Source organism: Cherax quadricarinatus, chromosome 60 (assembly GCF_038502225.1).
Source record: "Cherax quadricarinatus isolate ZL_2023a chromosome 60, ASM3850222v1, whole genome shotgun sequence".
Lineage (NCBI taxonomy): Eukaryota > Metazoa > Arthropoda > Malacostraca > Decapoda > Parastacidae > Cherax > Cherax quadricarinatus.
In genome coordinates, this window is record NC_091351.1 from 17,536,962 (window position 1) to 17,551,775 (window position 14,814).

A 14,814-nucleotide genomic window follows, 5' to 3' on the forward strand; every position below is an offset into this window, starting at 1 on the left:
TTATGTTTGGTAGCAGAGCAGGTGTTGCGCAACTTAACATTAAGATCGACAACACAGTAATTGCCAGACATAATGAGGGCAAATTCCTTGGCCTATACCTCGACAACAACCTAAATTTCAGCACCAATATCCAACACATAACAAAAAAAGTATCCAAAACTGTGGGGGTCCTCTCCAAGATACAATACTACGTACCGCAAACCGCCCTTCTCACGCTATACCATTCACTTATATAACCATACCTCACCTATGCTATCTGTGCTTGGGGCTCAAATGCAGCAACACACCTAAAGCCAATAATAACCCAACAAAAAGCCGCAGTAAGAATAATCACTAAGGGACTGACCACCTCAAAACTTTAAGGGTGATGGACTGATTACATCGTCTTCAAGTATCTTCTGCTTCTATCAACCTTTCTGTACTCGACTGAAGAAGCCTACTGTGTAGGCGAAACGTTTCGAAATAAAGATACCTAACTGTTGCATATGTGTCTTACCTAACAATCTGTCGGTATTTCATACCATTTTAATGTTCATTCTGTCAGACACTGCAACACAAGGGTATCTTGGTACAGACCACTTCGACAACCTCTACTAGTGAGAACGGCTGGGTTTGAGAAGGACCTGCCCTCCCAAAGCAACCTACGTCTCACCTCCTGGCACTATATAAAGGCCCCATTCTGTCACTTCAACTTCATATTGTTTCAGACAACGGAACAATGCTCTTCTCCAGACTGAGGGACTGACCACCTCAAAACTTTAAGGGTGATGGACTGATTACATCGTCTTCAAGTATCTTCTGCTTCTATCAACCTTTCTGTACTCGACTGAAGAAGCCTACTGTGTAGGCGAAACGTTTCGAAATAAAGATACCTAACTGTTGCATATGTGTCTTACCTAACAATCTGTCGGTATTTCATACCATTTTAATGTTCATTCTGTCAGACACTGCAACACAAGGGTATCTTGGTACAGACCACTTCGACAACCTCTACTAGTGAGAACGGCTGGGTTTGAGAAGGACCTGCCCTCCCAAAGCAACCTACGTCTCACCTCCTGGCACTATATAAAGGCCCCATTCTGTCACTTCAACTTCATATTGTTTCAGACAACGGAACAATGCTCTTCTCCAGACTGAGGGACTGACCACCTCAAAACTTTAAGGGTGATGGACTGATTACATCGTCTTCAAGTATCTTCTGCTTCTATCAACCTTTCTGTACTCGACTGAAGAAGCCTACTGTGTAGGCGAAACGTTTCGAAATAAAGATACCTAACTGTTGCATATGTGTCTTACCTAACAATCTGTCGGTATTTCATACCATTTTAATGTTCACTAAATCCCATCCTTGGCAATCCCCTCCCCCACTCTTCATAGATCTAAACTTACTCCCTGTTCAGAAGATCCACACTTACTACTGTGCAATCTATATCCACAGGACCTTAAATTCCAATATTAACCTTGACCTAAAATGCTTTCTTGATAGTTGTGACAGGATCCACAGGTATAACACCAGACACAAACATCTCTATGACATTCCCCGTGTTCAACTAAACCTTTACAAAAATTCAATGTATTTCAAAGGACCTAAAATCTGGAACACCCTATCTGAAAACTCTAGAACTGCAGACACATTCATCACTTTCAAAACTACAGTTAGAAAACATCTTATCTCCCTGATCCACCCAGACAAATAACTACATGATAACCACCTGGTGGTTCAAAATTACACTCACTCACCCACTGACTATAAACCCAGAAATGCTAATCTTAATCGTAAAATAATAAATCCTAACTAGTCATAAGTTTGCCTATGATACTCAAATATAGACACCTTGTATTGTGCCAAAACAAAAGCATTCACATTGCTAAACTCACAAATTATGATGTAGTCACTTAGCCTTAATACCATAATTTGTAAGGATTTAGGGGTTGTAAGAGAAGTAAATGCCAGGGTCTTGGCAAGAGGCGTGGAGTTAAAAGATAAAGAATCACACATGAAGTGGGAGTTGTCACAGTTGCTCTTTGCTGATGACACTGTGCTCTTGGGAGATTCTGAAGAGAAGTTGCAGAGATTGGTGGATGAATTTGGTAGGGTGTGCAAAAGAAGAAAATTAAAAGTGAATACAGGAAAGAGTAAGGTTATGAGGATAACAAAAAGATTAGGTGATGAAAGATTGGATATCAGATTGGAGGGAGAGAGTATGGAGGAGGTGAATGTATTCAGATATTTGGGAGTGGACGTGTCAGCAGATGGGTCTATGAAGGATGAGGTGAATCATAGAATTGATGAGGGGAAAAGGGTGAGTGGTGCATTTAGGAGTCTGGAGACAAAGAACTTTGTCCTTGGAGGCAAAGAGGGGGAATGTATGAGAGTATAGTTTTACCAACGCTCTTATATGGGTGTGAAGCATGGGTGATGAATGTTGCAGCGAGGAGAAGGCTGGAGGCAGTGGAGATGTCATGTCTGAGGGCAATGTGTGGTGTGAATATAATGCAGAGAATTCGTAGTTTGGAAGTTAGGAGGAGGTGCGGGATTACCAAAACTGTTGTCCAGAGGGCTGAGGAAGGGTTGTTGAGGTGGTTCGGACATGTAGAGAGAATGGAGTGAAACAGAGTGACTTTAAGAGTGTATCAGTCTGTAGTGGAAGGAAGGCGGGGTAGGGGTCGGCCTAGGAAAGGTTGGAGGGAGGGGGTAAAGGAGGTTTTGTGTGCGAGGGGCTTGGACTTCCAGCAGGCATGCGTGAGCGTGTTTGATAGGAGTGAATGGAGACAAATGGTTTTTAATACTTGACGTGCTGTTGGAGTGTGAGCAAAGTAACATTTATGAAGGGGTTCAGGGAAACCGGCAGGCCGGACTTGAGTCCTGGAGATGGGAAGTACAGTGCCTGCACTCTGAAGGAGGGGTGTTAATGTTGCAGTTTAAAAACTGTAGTGTAAAGCACCCTTCTGGCAAGACAGTGATGGAGTGAATGATGGTGAAAGTTTTTCTTTTTCAGGCCACCCTGCCTTGGCGGTAATCGGCCAGTGTGTTAAAAAAAAAAAAATTATTATTACTACTATTATTATTAATTTAGGGAACTGAAGCTCTATTGTTATTGCAATTATTATTATTATTATTATTGTTGTTGATAATTTAGGGAACTGAAGCTCTATCATTATTATTATAATTATAATTATTAATTTAGGGAACATATCCAATTCCCATGAACAAGAGACCCTTACCTGAGTCAAATAACCTTGACACTGGTGAGGGGTTCTTGATCTAGGGAATTGGATATATGCTCAAGTTCTCTAAATTATTACTAATAATAATAATAATAATAATAATAATAATAATAATAATAATAATAATAATAATAATTATAATGATAGAGCTTCAATTCCCCAAATTATCAATAATAATAATTATTACAATAACAACAGAGCTTCAGTTCCGTAAATTAATAATACTAATACTCTATTATAACGAGAGCTTCAGAACGAAGTCAACTCGGTGCACCGTTTACCTAGCTGTGGGAGCAGTTCTCTCCTGCTTTCCTTACCTTTTTGACAGTCATTTGGCCAAATTTCACTTTTATAACCATGGGCCCTAAGAAAGTAAGTGTAAAAAACAGTGCTGAGAAGAAAATGATGATGATTTACATTTTTATTATTATTATTATTAATTTAGGGAACTAGAGCACATATCCAATTCCCTAGATCAAAAGCCCCTCACCAGCATCAAGGAACCTTGACACTGGTGAGGGGCTTCAGTTCCCTAAATTATCAATAATAATAGTTATAATAATAATAATTATTACAATAACGATAGAGCTTCAGTTCCTTAAATTAATAATAATACATTATTATAACAAGAGCTTCAGAAGGAAGCAAACTCAGTACACTGTTTACCTAGCTGTGGGAGTAGTTCTCTCCTGATTTGCTTACATTTTTACAGTCATTTGGCCAAATTTCGCCTTTCTAACCATGGGTCCTAAGAAAGTAAGTGTAAAGGACAGTGCTGATAAGAAAAAGAGGATGATTTCCATGGAATTAAAGCATGAAATCATAGATAAACAAGAGAAGTGTCCAGGTTTTGGGTTGAGGGGGAAGTGGGGGGGGAGCTGGCCTGTAATTCAAATGTTGGCTCGTAACTCAGAGCAAAAAACCGACCGATCGACAGTTCGTATCTCAAAAAACTCATATGTTGGGACACTCATAAGTCAAGGTTCGACTGCAATAATAATAATAATAATAATAATAATCTTTATTTACAAGTACATGTACAAGGTATACAGTCCCAGCTGACATCAGTGACATACTAATACGTATTACTATTATACAGCAAGCTGCTTGTTATGCAGAGCATTTCGGGCAAATTAGGTCAGTTTTGTCCCAGGATGCGACCCAAACCAGTCAACTATCACCCAGGTACCCATTTTACTGATGAGTAAACATAGACAACCGGTGCAAAGAAACACGCCCAATGTTTCTACCCTCGCCCGGAATCGAACCCAGACCCTAGCCGTGTGAAGCGAGAGCTTTAGCCACCAGGCCACGGGCACCATTATAACAAATGTTTCTTATGTGGGACACTACCTTAAATGTTGTTGAGGTTGGTGTGAGAGAAACTACACCATACATTACCTTAGTGCAGTGCGCAGTGTAGTCCAAAACTAGAGATACATACTTAACTAAACCAGATGAACCTGACATACAGTCTGCAGAAACAGCCAACATACTTAATGATTTCTTCTCTACTATAGGATTAAAATCAAACAGCAAAATTCCAAATTCAAATACTGCTCAGGGGAGCGAGTACCTTACTGGAAATTATTCAAATTCATTATATTAAGCTAAAACTAACACTACCGAGTTTACACTTACAATAAAGTCACGGCAAAACAAGACAGGAAGCCTAACTAATTTACCATTACTAGCACAAAAATGTAGCTCAAGTGTTGTCACCCACTATTACAAATCTTCAGAATCTGCAACTTTCCCAATAATGATTAAAGTAGCAAGGCTGGCCACACTCCTCAAAGGAGGCAATCCAAATGAAGTAAATAACAAGGCCAATATACAGCTTGCCTTACTATCTATAATCTTTCAAAAAATAATCCATAAGCAAGTTTACTCTTTTCTAGTGTCCCATAATACACTCCACCCCTGCCAGTTTGGTTTTAGGCCCCCAAAAAAAAGTAAAAATATGCAATTATAAAAAAACTTTATGGTATTTGTACCTGAGGTTCTACTACACAGAATCACCTTAAACAATTAAATAACCCAATAAAAGGCTGCTTTGGAGACTATCAGCAATTCCAGTGCAAAACAACATACTTCCCCCACTCTTAAAAAATTTAAACTTAATACAGTGAACCCCTGACCAACGGCGGCATTGACCAAATTCGTCTAAATGCGCTATTTGGCATAAAAAAATTGGCTCTACCAACGGCGAAAAACTCATCTAATGGCTTTTGTCCCGAACGTGTCCATGCGGCCTGAGCAGGCCCAGCCGCTCAGTGTGCCAATGTTTACAAGCCACTGCAATCGATTCCACGTGTACCTGTGATATATTTTGTATTATACCAGTGTTTTTAGTGCTTGTAACCGCTAAATAAGCCACGATGGACCCCAAGAAAGCTTCTAGTGCTAAGCCTGTGGTAAAAAGGGTGAGAATTACGATGGAAATGAAAAAAGAGATCATTGAAAAATATGAAAGTGGAATGCATATGTCCGAGTTGGAAAGGCTGTACAGTGGACCCCCGCAATATGAACGCATCGCATTACGTTAAATCCGCCATACGAAGCATTTGAACGCAAAAGTTTTGCCTCGCCTCACGTGATTCGTCCGGGACGCGTACCCGCGTGGCCTCAGCTGCCCCGTGCATGCCAGTGTTTACAAGCCAGCCAGTGCAGTCGCATCTAAGCATACATTTGGTACATTTCATATTATCACAGTGTTTTTAGTGCTTGTAGCTGGAAAAGAAGTCACCATGGACCCCAAGAAAGCTTCTAGTGCCAACCCTGTGGTAAAAAGGATGAAAATTACTACGGAAATGAAGAAAGAGATAATAGCTAAGTACGAAAGTGGAGTGCGTGTCTCGGAGCTGGCCAGGTTGTATACCAAACACCAATCAACCATCACTACTATCTTGGTCAACAAAACGGCAATCAAGGAAGCTGTTCTTGCAAAAGGTGCAAGTTTGTTTTCGAAACAGATCGCAAGTGATAGAAGATGTTGAGAGACTGTTATTGGTGTGGATAAATGAAAAACTGATAGCAGGAGATAACATCTCTCAAGCGATCATATGTGAAAAGGCTAGGAAGTTGCATAACAATTTAATTAGAAAAATGCCTGCAACTAGTGGTGATGTGAGTGAATTTAAGGCCAGCAAAGGTTGGTTTGAGAGATTTAAGAATCGTAGTGGCATACATAGTGTGATAAGGCATGGTGAGGCTGCCAGTTCAGACCAAAAAGCGGCTGAAAAATATGTGAAGGAATTCAAGGAGTACATAGACAGTGAAGAATTGCAACCTGAACAAGTGTTTAATTGTGATGAAACAGGCCTGTTTTGGAAGAAAATGCCAAGCAGGACCTACATTACTCAGGAGGAAAAGGCACTCCCAGGACATAAGCCTATGAAAGACAGGCTTACTCTTCTGATGTGTGCTAATGCTAGTGTTGATTGCAAAGTGAAGCCTTCATTGGTGTATCACTCTGAAACTCCCAGAGCGTTCAGGCAAAACAATGTCGTCAAGGCTAATTTGTGTGTGCTGTGGAGGGCAAACAGTAAGGCATGGGTCACTAGGGACTTTTTCTATGACTGGTTACATCATGCATTTGCCCCCACTGTGAAAAATTACCTAATGGAAAGGAAATTGAACCTTAAGTGTCTCCTGGTATTAGACAATGCTCCTGGTCATCCTTCAGACTTGGCAGAGCGACTTTCTGGGGACATGAGCTTCACTAAGGTCAAGTTTTTGCCTCCTAATACCACTCCTCTCCTGCAGCCCATGGACCAGCAGGTCACTGCAAACTTCAAAAAACTCTACACAAAAGCTGTTTCAAAAGTGCTTTCAAGTGACCTCAGACACTCGATTGACTCTAAAGAGAGTTTTGGAAAGATCACTTTAGCATCCTCAGTTGTGTAAACCTTATAGGTAAGGCTTGGGAGGGAGTGACTAAGAGGACCTTGAACTCTACTTGGAAGAAACTGTGGCCACAATGTATAGAAGAAAGGGATTTTAAAGGGTTTGAGGCTAACCCTGAGAAGCGTATGCCAGTTGTGGAATCCATTGTGGCACTGGGGAAGTCCTTGGGGTTGGAGGTTAGTGGGGAGGATGTGGAAGAGTTGGTGGAGGAGGACATTGAAGAATAACCCACTGAAGAGCTGCAAGATCATCTTCAACAGCAAGAGGCCAGACCTGATGAAACTGCTTCAGAGGAGGGGAGAGGGAAATTGAGGAAGTTGCCTACTTCAAAGATTAAGGAAATATGTGCAAAGTGGGTTGAACTGCAAACCTTTATGGATGAAAATCACCCTGACACAGCTACTGCAAGCCGCGTAGGCAACCTGTACAATGACAATGTCATGGCCCATTTTAGGAAAGTCAAAGGAACGGGAGGTACAGAGCTCTATGGACAGATTTGTTGTGCGACAGAGGTCCAGTGACTCTCAAGCTGGTCCTAGTGGCATTAAAAGAAGAAGGCAAGTAACCTCGGAAAAGGACTTGATACCTCAATACCTAATGGAAGGGGATTCCCCTTCTAAACAATAACTTCCACACTCTCCTCCCACCCCATCAATCATCACTAGATCTTCAATAAAGGTAAGTGTCATGTATTCTATTCTTAGTAGAGTAGTAACTGTGCATGTCTTCTTCAGTTTGTGTGTATTAAAATTAATATTTCATGTGGTAAAATTTTTTTTTTTTCATACTCTGGGGTGTCAGGAATGGATTAATTTGATTTCCATTATTTCTTATGGGGAAAATTAATTCGCCTTATGATAATTTCAGCTTACGATGAGCTCTCAGGAACGGATTAATATCGTAAGACGGCGGCCCACTGTATAATAAACCCCATTCAACCATCACTACTATCTTGGTGAACAGAAAGGTAATCAAGGAAGCTGTTGTTGCGAAAGGAGCAAGTATGTTTTCAAAACGGAGATCGCAAATAATTGATGAGGTAGAGAGACCGTTGTTGGTATGGATAAATGAAAAACAATTATCAGGAGATAGTACATCTCAGTCAATAATATGTGAAAAGGCAAGGCAGTTGCATGATGATCTCATTAAGAAAATGCCTCCAAATAGTGATGATATTGATGAATTTAAGGCCAGCAAAGGTTGGTTTGAGAGATTTAAGAATCGTAGTGGCATACACAGTGTGATAAGGCATGGTGAGGCTGCCAGTTTAGACAAAAAAGCAGCTGAAAAATATGTGCAGGACTTTAAGGAGTACATAGAGACTGAAAAATTAAAACCCGAACAAGTGTTTAATTGTGACGAAACAGGCCTGTTTTGGAAGAAAATGCCAAACAGGACCTACATTTCTCAGGAGGAAAAAGCACTCCCAGGACATAAGCCTATGAAAGATAGGCTGACATTAATGTTGTCTAGTAATGCTTGTGGTGATTGCAAAGTGAAGCCTTTATTGGTGTATCACTCTGAAACTCCCAATGTTCAAGAAAAACAATATCATCAAGGGTAATTTGTGTGTGATGTGGAGATCAAACACTAAGGCATTTGTCACTAGGGAAATTTTCCTGGACTGGTTTTATGGAGTATTTGGCCCCACTGTGAAAAGCTACCTCCTGGAAAAGAAATTGTCACTCAAGTGCCTCCTGTTAATGGACAATGCTCCTGCTCATCCTCACGACTTGCAAGAGCAAATTGCAGGGGAATTTAGCTTCATTAAAGTGAAGTTTTAACCTCCTAATACAACTCTCCTCCAGCCCATAGACCAGCAGGTCATTTCAAACTTCAAAAAACTCTACACAAAAGCAGTGTTTCAAAAGTGCTTTGAAGTGACCTCAGACACTGAATTAACCCTAAGGGAGTTTTGGAAAGATCCCTTCAATATCCTCAGTTGCATAAACCTTATAGGTAAGGCTTGGGAGGGAGTGACTTGCAGGACTTTGTACAAGAGAGGGATTTTGAAGGGTTTGGGGCTAACCCTCAGGAGCCTATGCCAGTAGTGGAAGCTATTGTGTCATTGGGGAAGTCCATGAGGTTGGAAGTTTGTGGCAAGGATGTGGAAGAGTTGGTGCAGAACAACGAGGAAGAACTAACCACTGCAGAGCTGCAAGTGCTTGAGGTGCAACAGCAACAGATCAAAGCTCAGGAATGTGCTTCAGAGCAGGAGGAAGTTGCCGTCATCAAGGATTAAGGAAATGTGTACAATGTTCACAAAGGTGCAAGCATTTATAGATGAATTTTATCCTGTCACAGCTGTTGCAAGCCGTATTGGCAACATGTACAATGACACTCTTGTGTCCCATTTTAGGGAAATCCTAAGGGCACATGAGAGACAGAGCTCTCTGGACAGATATTTTGTGTGACAGGGGTCCAGTGACTCTCAAGCTGGTCCTAGTGGCATTAAAAAATCAAGAAGGGAGGTAACCCCACCAAAGAACTTGGTACCTGAAGTCTTTATGGAAGGGGATTCCCCTTCCAAACAATAGAAGACCTGAATCTCCCCTGCTGCTGGCACATCACTCATCAACAACTCCACAATAAAGGTAAGTGGCATTTAATTATTGTTTATTTTGCATGTACCATTCGTTTCTGTGTAGGGAAATGTATATTTCATGTAAAAAAATTATTTTGTTTAATACTTTTGGGTGTCTGGAACGGATTAATTCTATTTCCATTATTTCTTATGGGGAAAATTAATTTGACTAACAGCTAATTCGACTAAAGGCTAGCTCTCTGGAATGGATTAAAGCTGTAATATTTAGTGATATTTAGTGAAGGGATTCAGGGAAACCGGTTATTTTTATATAGCCGGACATGAGTCCTGGAAATGGGAAGTACAATGCCTGCACTTTAAAGGAGGGGTTTGGGATATTGGCAGTTTGGAGGGATAAGTTGTGTATCTTTATACATATATGCTTCTAAACTGTTGTATTTCTGGGCACCTCTGCAAAACACTTATTAAGTGTGAGTGAGGTGAAAGTGTTGAATGATGATGAAGGTATTTTCTTTTTTGGGGATTTTCTTTCTTTTTGGGTCACCCTGCCTCGGTGGGAGACGGCCAACTTGTTAAACACACACACACACACACACACACACACACACACACACACACACACACACACACACACACACAAATCAATCAATTCCAATATAAACCACTCAGAAACTTTCCTTGACAACTACAACAGAACACATGGGCACAAAAACCCTCTTCAACATCCCCCTCGTTTGACTCGACCTACGCATGAACTCAATGGACATAAAAGCCCCTAAGATCTGGAATTCATTTCCTGAAACATCAAAATGTCGCCTACCTGCCACTTGATTCTGAGCTATTATTAAACAATTCCTCATCTAAATTTACTAAACCAGCAATATGATATGTAAAACAAAACCAGCTCATCCATCTCTGTTCCTGTTCTACTTCCAGTTCTTCCTTCAACGCCCATATCAAATTGGTTAAACATCTTGTCCAAATATATTTCAAGTACGTGTATAACTAAGTAACTTCCTGCATTTATTTATTTATTTATTTATTTAAAAATTTGAGCACACATACAGAGGTACAACAAATACAGGTAAGAGCAGTATGCCAAAGCCACTTATACTATGCATAGCATTACGGGCTGGCTTAAAATTAACTTAAGATTAACTAAGCAATGATGAAATTAGTGATAAAACATTAATGTAAACAGGTTACTATAAAGCTCAAGTGAGTATTACAAAGACAGGTCATATGGTTGTATGCATTGTTGTACATTCAGTAGAATGGAGTATTCTGTTAGGTAGTGTATTTAAAAAATAATAAAGTTAGATTGGGTTTTAGGTTTAACATTTTCACCAAACTTAATTACAAACTTAAAAATGTATGTTTGTATCATAAATTGTACTACTTTATATTAATAATAAAGTAAAATATTGAATATTGTATTCTAGCACTCTTCACCTGTGTAGTATTAAGTAGTCTATAAGTATTAGGTTAAGTCTGCCAGACATGCCTCGGTACAATAGTGGTTTCTTTGTACCAATCAAATTATGAAATGTAAACACATTGTAACCTTAGCAAAGAAATAAAATTTTTCTTTTATTTTATTTATTATTTATTTATCTCTATTAAGTCACTCCAAAAAACTGAAGATGATTGAATCATTTTGAAATAATAAGTCATACCTTGGAAATTGTATTATTTGTTCACTAGTTACAATTCTTACTACATACACATATAACTGGAGTTAACTGTACAATAAATCCTACTTAATAGTCTATGTCTAATTCTTAAGTAAGAGATAAGATTTCATTTGGATTTTTAACCCCAGAGGGTTAGCCACCCAGAATGATCCAAGAAGGTCAGTGCGTCACTGAGGACTGTCTGCCTTATTTCCATTGGGGGTCCTCAATCTTGTCCCCCAGGATGCAATCCACACCAGTCAACTAACACCCAGGAAGGTAAGTATGTACTTGCTTTTTAGGTGAACAGGACAACAGGTGTAAGGAAACACGACCAATGTTTCCACTTTTGCCGGGGATCAAACCACGGACACTCAGCGTGTGAAGCGAGAGCGTTGTCTACCAGGCAACGGGCCTCGTCTTCAAGCAGTACAATTAGTTCACCCAACATTAATTACATACTAGTTAGTGTCTTTATTTTATGCCAAACAATGTTTTATTACATGTAAACTACATTATTTTTGTACCACATCAAGATAAATAATTTATATTTGTACATTACCTTAGTGTAGTGTTGTAGAGGCTGGTGTAGGATACAACATACATTACCCTAGTGTTGTAGGGGCTGGTGTATGAAACAACATACATTACCCTAGTGTTGTAGAGGCTGGTGTATGATACACCATACATTACCCTAGTGTTGTAGAGGCTGGTGTATGATACAACATACATTACCCTAGTGTTGTAGAGGCTGGTGTATGATACACCATACATTACCCTAGTGTTGTAGAGGCTGGTGTATGATACAACATACATTACCCTAGTGTTGTAGAGGCTGGTGTATGATACAACATACATTACCCTAGTGTTGTAGGGGCTGGTGTATGAAACAACATACATTACCCTAGTGTTGTAGAGGCTGGTGTATGATACAACATACATTACCTTAGGTTGTAGGGGCTGGTGTATGAAACATACATTACCCTAGTGTTGTAGAGGCTGGTGTATGATACAACATACATTACCCTAGTGTTGTAGAGGCTGGTGTATGATACAACATACATTACCCTAGTGTTGTAGAGGCTGGTGTATGATACAACATACATTACCCTAGTGTTGTAGGGGCTGGTGTATGAAACAACATACATTACCCTAGTGTTGTAGAGGCTGGTGTATGATACACCATACATTACCCTAGTGTTGTAGGGGCTGGTGTATGAAACATACATTACCCTAGTGTTGTAGAGGCTGGTGTATGATACAACATACATTACCCTAGTGTTGTAGGGGCTGGTGTATGAAACATACATTACCCTAGTGTTGTAGAGGCTGGTGTATGATACAACATACATTACCCTAGTGTTGTAGGGGCTGGTGTATGAAACAACATACATTACCCTAGTGTTGTAGAGGCTGGTGTATGATACAACATACATTACCTTAGGTTGTAGGGGCTGGTGTATGAAACATACATTACCCTAGTGTTGTAGAGGCTGGTGTATGATACAACATACATTATCCTAGTGTTGTAGAGGCTGGTGTATGATACAACATACATTACCCTAGTGTTGTAGGGGCTGGTGTATGAAACAACATACATTACCCTAGTGTTGTAGAGGCTGGTGTATGATACAACATACATTACCTTAGGTTGTAGGGGATGGTGTATGAAACATACATTACCCTAGTGTTGTAGAGGCTGGTGTATGATACAACATACATTACCCTAGTGTTGTAGAGGCTGGTGTATGATACAACATACATTACCCTAGTGTTGTAGGGGCTGGTGTATGAAACAACATACATTACCCTAGTGTTGTAGAGGCTGGTGTATGATACACCATACATTACCCTAGTGTTGTAGGGGCTGGTGTATGAAACATACATTACCCTAGTGTTGTAGAGGCTGGTGTATGATACAACATACATTACCCTAGTGTTGTAGGGGCTGGTGTATGAAACATACATTACCCTAGTGTTGTAGGGGCTGGTGTATGAAACATACATTACCCTAGTGTTGTAGGGGCTGGTGTATGAAACAACATACATTACCCTAGTGTTGTAGAGGCTGGTGTATGATACAACATACATTACCCTAGTGTTGTAGAGGCTAGTGTATGATACACCATACATTACCCTAGTGTTGTAGAGGCTGGTGTATGATACAACATACATTACCCTAGTGTTGTAGAGGCTGGTGTATGATACAACATACATTACCCTAGTGTTGTAGGGGCTGGTGTATGAAACATACATTACCCTAGTGTTGTAGAGGCTGGTGTATGATACAACATACATTACCCTAGTGTTGTAGAGGCTGGTGTATGATACAACATACATTACCCTAGTGTTGTAGGGGCTGGTGTATGAAACATACATTACCCTAGTGTTGTAGAGGCTGGTGTATGATACAACATACATTACCCTAGTGTTGTAGAGGCTGGTGTATGATACAACATACATTACCCTAGTGTTGTAGGGGCTGGTGTATGAAACATACATTACCCTAGTGTTGTAGAGGCTGGTGTATGATACAACATACATTACCCTAGTGTTGTAGAGGCTGGTGTATGATACAACATACATTACCCTAGTGTTGTAGAGGCTGGTGTATGATACAACATACATTACCCTAGTGTTGTAGGGGCTGGTGTATGATACAACATACATTACCCTAGTGTTGTAGAGGCTGGTGTATGATACACCATACATCACCCTAGTGTTGTAGAGGCTGGTGTATGATACACCATACATTACCTTAGTGTTGTAGAGGCTGGTGTATGATACACCATACATTACCCTAGTGTTGTAGAGGCTGGTGTATGATACACTATACATTACCTTAGTGTTGTAGAGGCTGGTGTATGATACACTATACATCACCCTAGTGTTGTAGAGGCTGGTGTATGATACACTATACATTACCTTAGTGTTGTAGAGGCTGGTGTATGATACACTATACATTACCCTAGTGTTGTAGAGGCTGGTGTATGATACACCATACATTACCTTAGTGTTGTAGAGTCTGGTGTATAAGAGACTACAGCAGGTGTAGTTACGAGAGCAGTATAGTGAAGGTTGGTGCTACAACACCACCAGCTGACTGACTGTTTACACTCACTCAACCTCACACTCACAACACTCTCTCAACCTCACACTCACAACACTCTCACACTTACTTATTACATTATTAACATCAATAAATAAAGTATAACACATCAAACACGAATTTTCAAAATATATGTTTAAATATTTCGAAAAGCTTTCGCTACGCCAGTAATGATTATTTTGTTTATTGCAACGCATGACGTCACGAAGAGGAAGTGTTATGTAGTGGTGTTATGTAGTGGTGTTATATAGTGGTGTTATGTAGTGGTGTTATGTAGTGGTGTTATGTAGTGGTGTTATGTAGTGGTGTTATGTAGTGGTGTTATGTAGTGGTGTTATATAGTGGTGTTA

General features: G+C 40.0%; 1 protein-coding gene across 4 annotated transcripts in view; it reads right to left on the reverse strand.

The window, feature by feature from the left end:
* The window catches only part of LOC128694411 (OTU domain-containing protein 3), a 255,633-nt gene extending 241,079 nt beyond the window's left edge, over positions 1 to 14,554 (reverse strand). Inside the window, exon 1 of one of the 4 annotated variants that reach the window (XM_070097989.1) lies at positions 14,535 to 14,554. Coding sequence is in view for 1 of the 4 variants with exons in the window: in XM_070097988.1 (XP_069954089.1) it covers positions 14,113 to 14,147 (35 nt within the window). In the remaining 3 variants the exon portion in view is untranslated. The other 3 variants (XM_070097990.1, XM_053784517.2, XM_070097988.1) reach the window with 3 other exon arrangements.
* Positions 14,555 to 14,814: the final 260 nt, after the last annotated feature.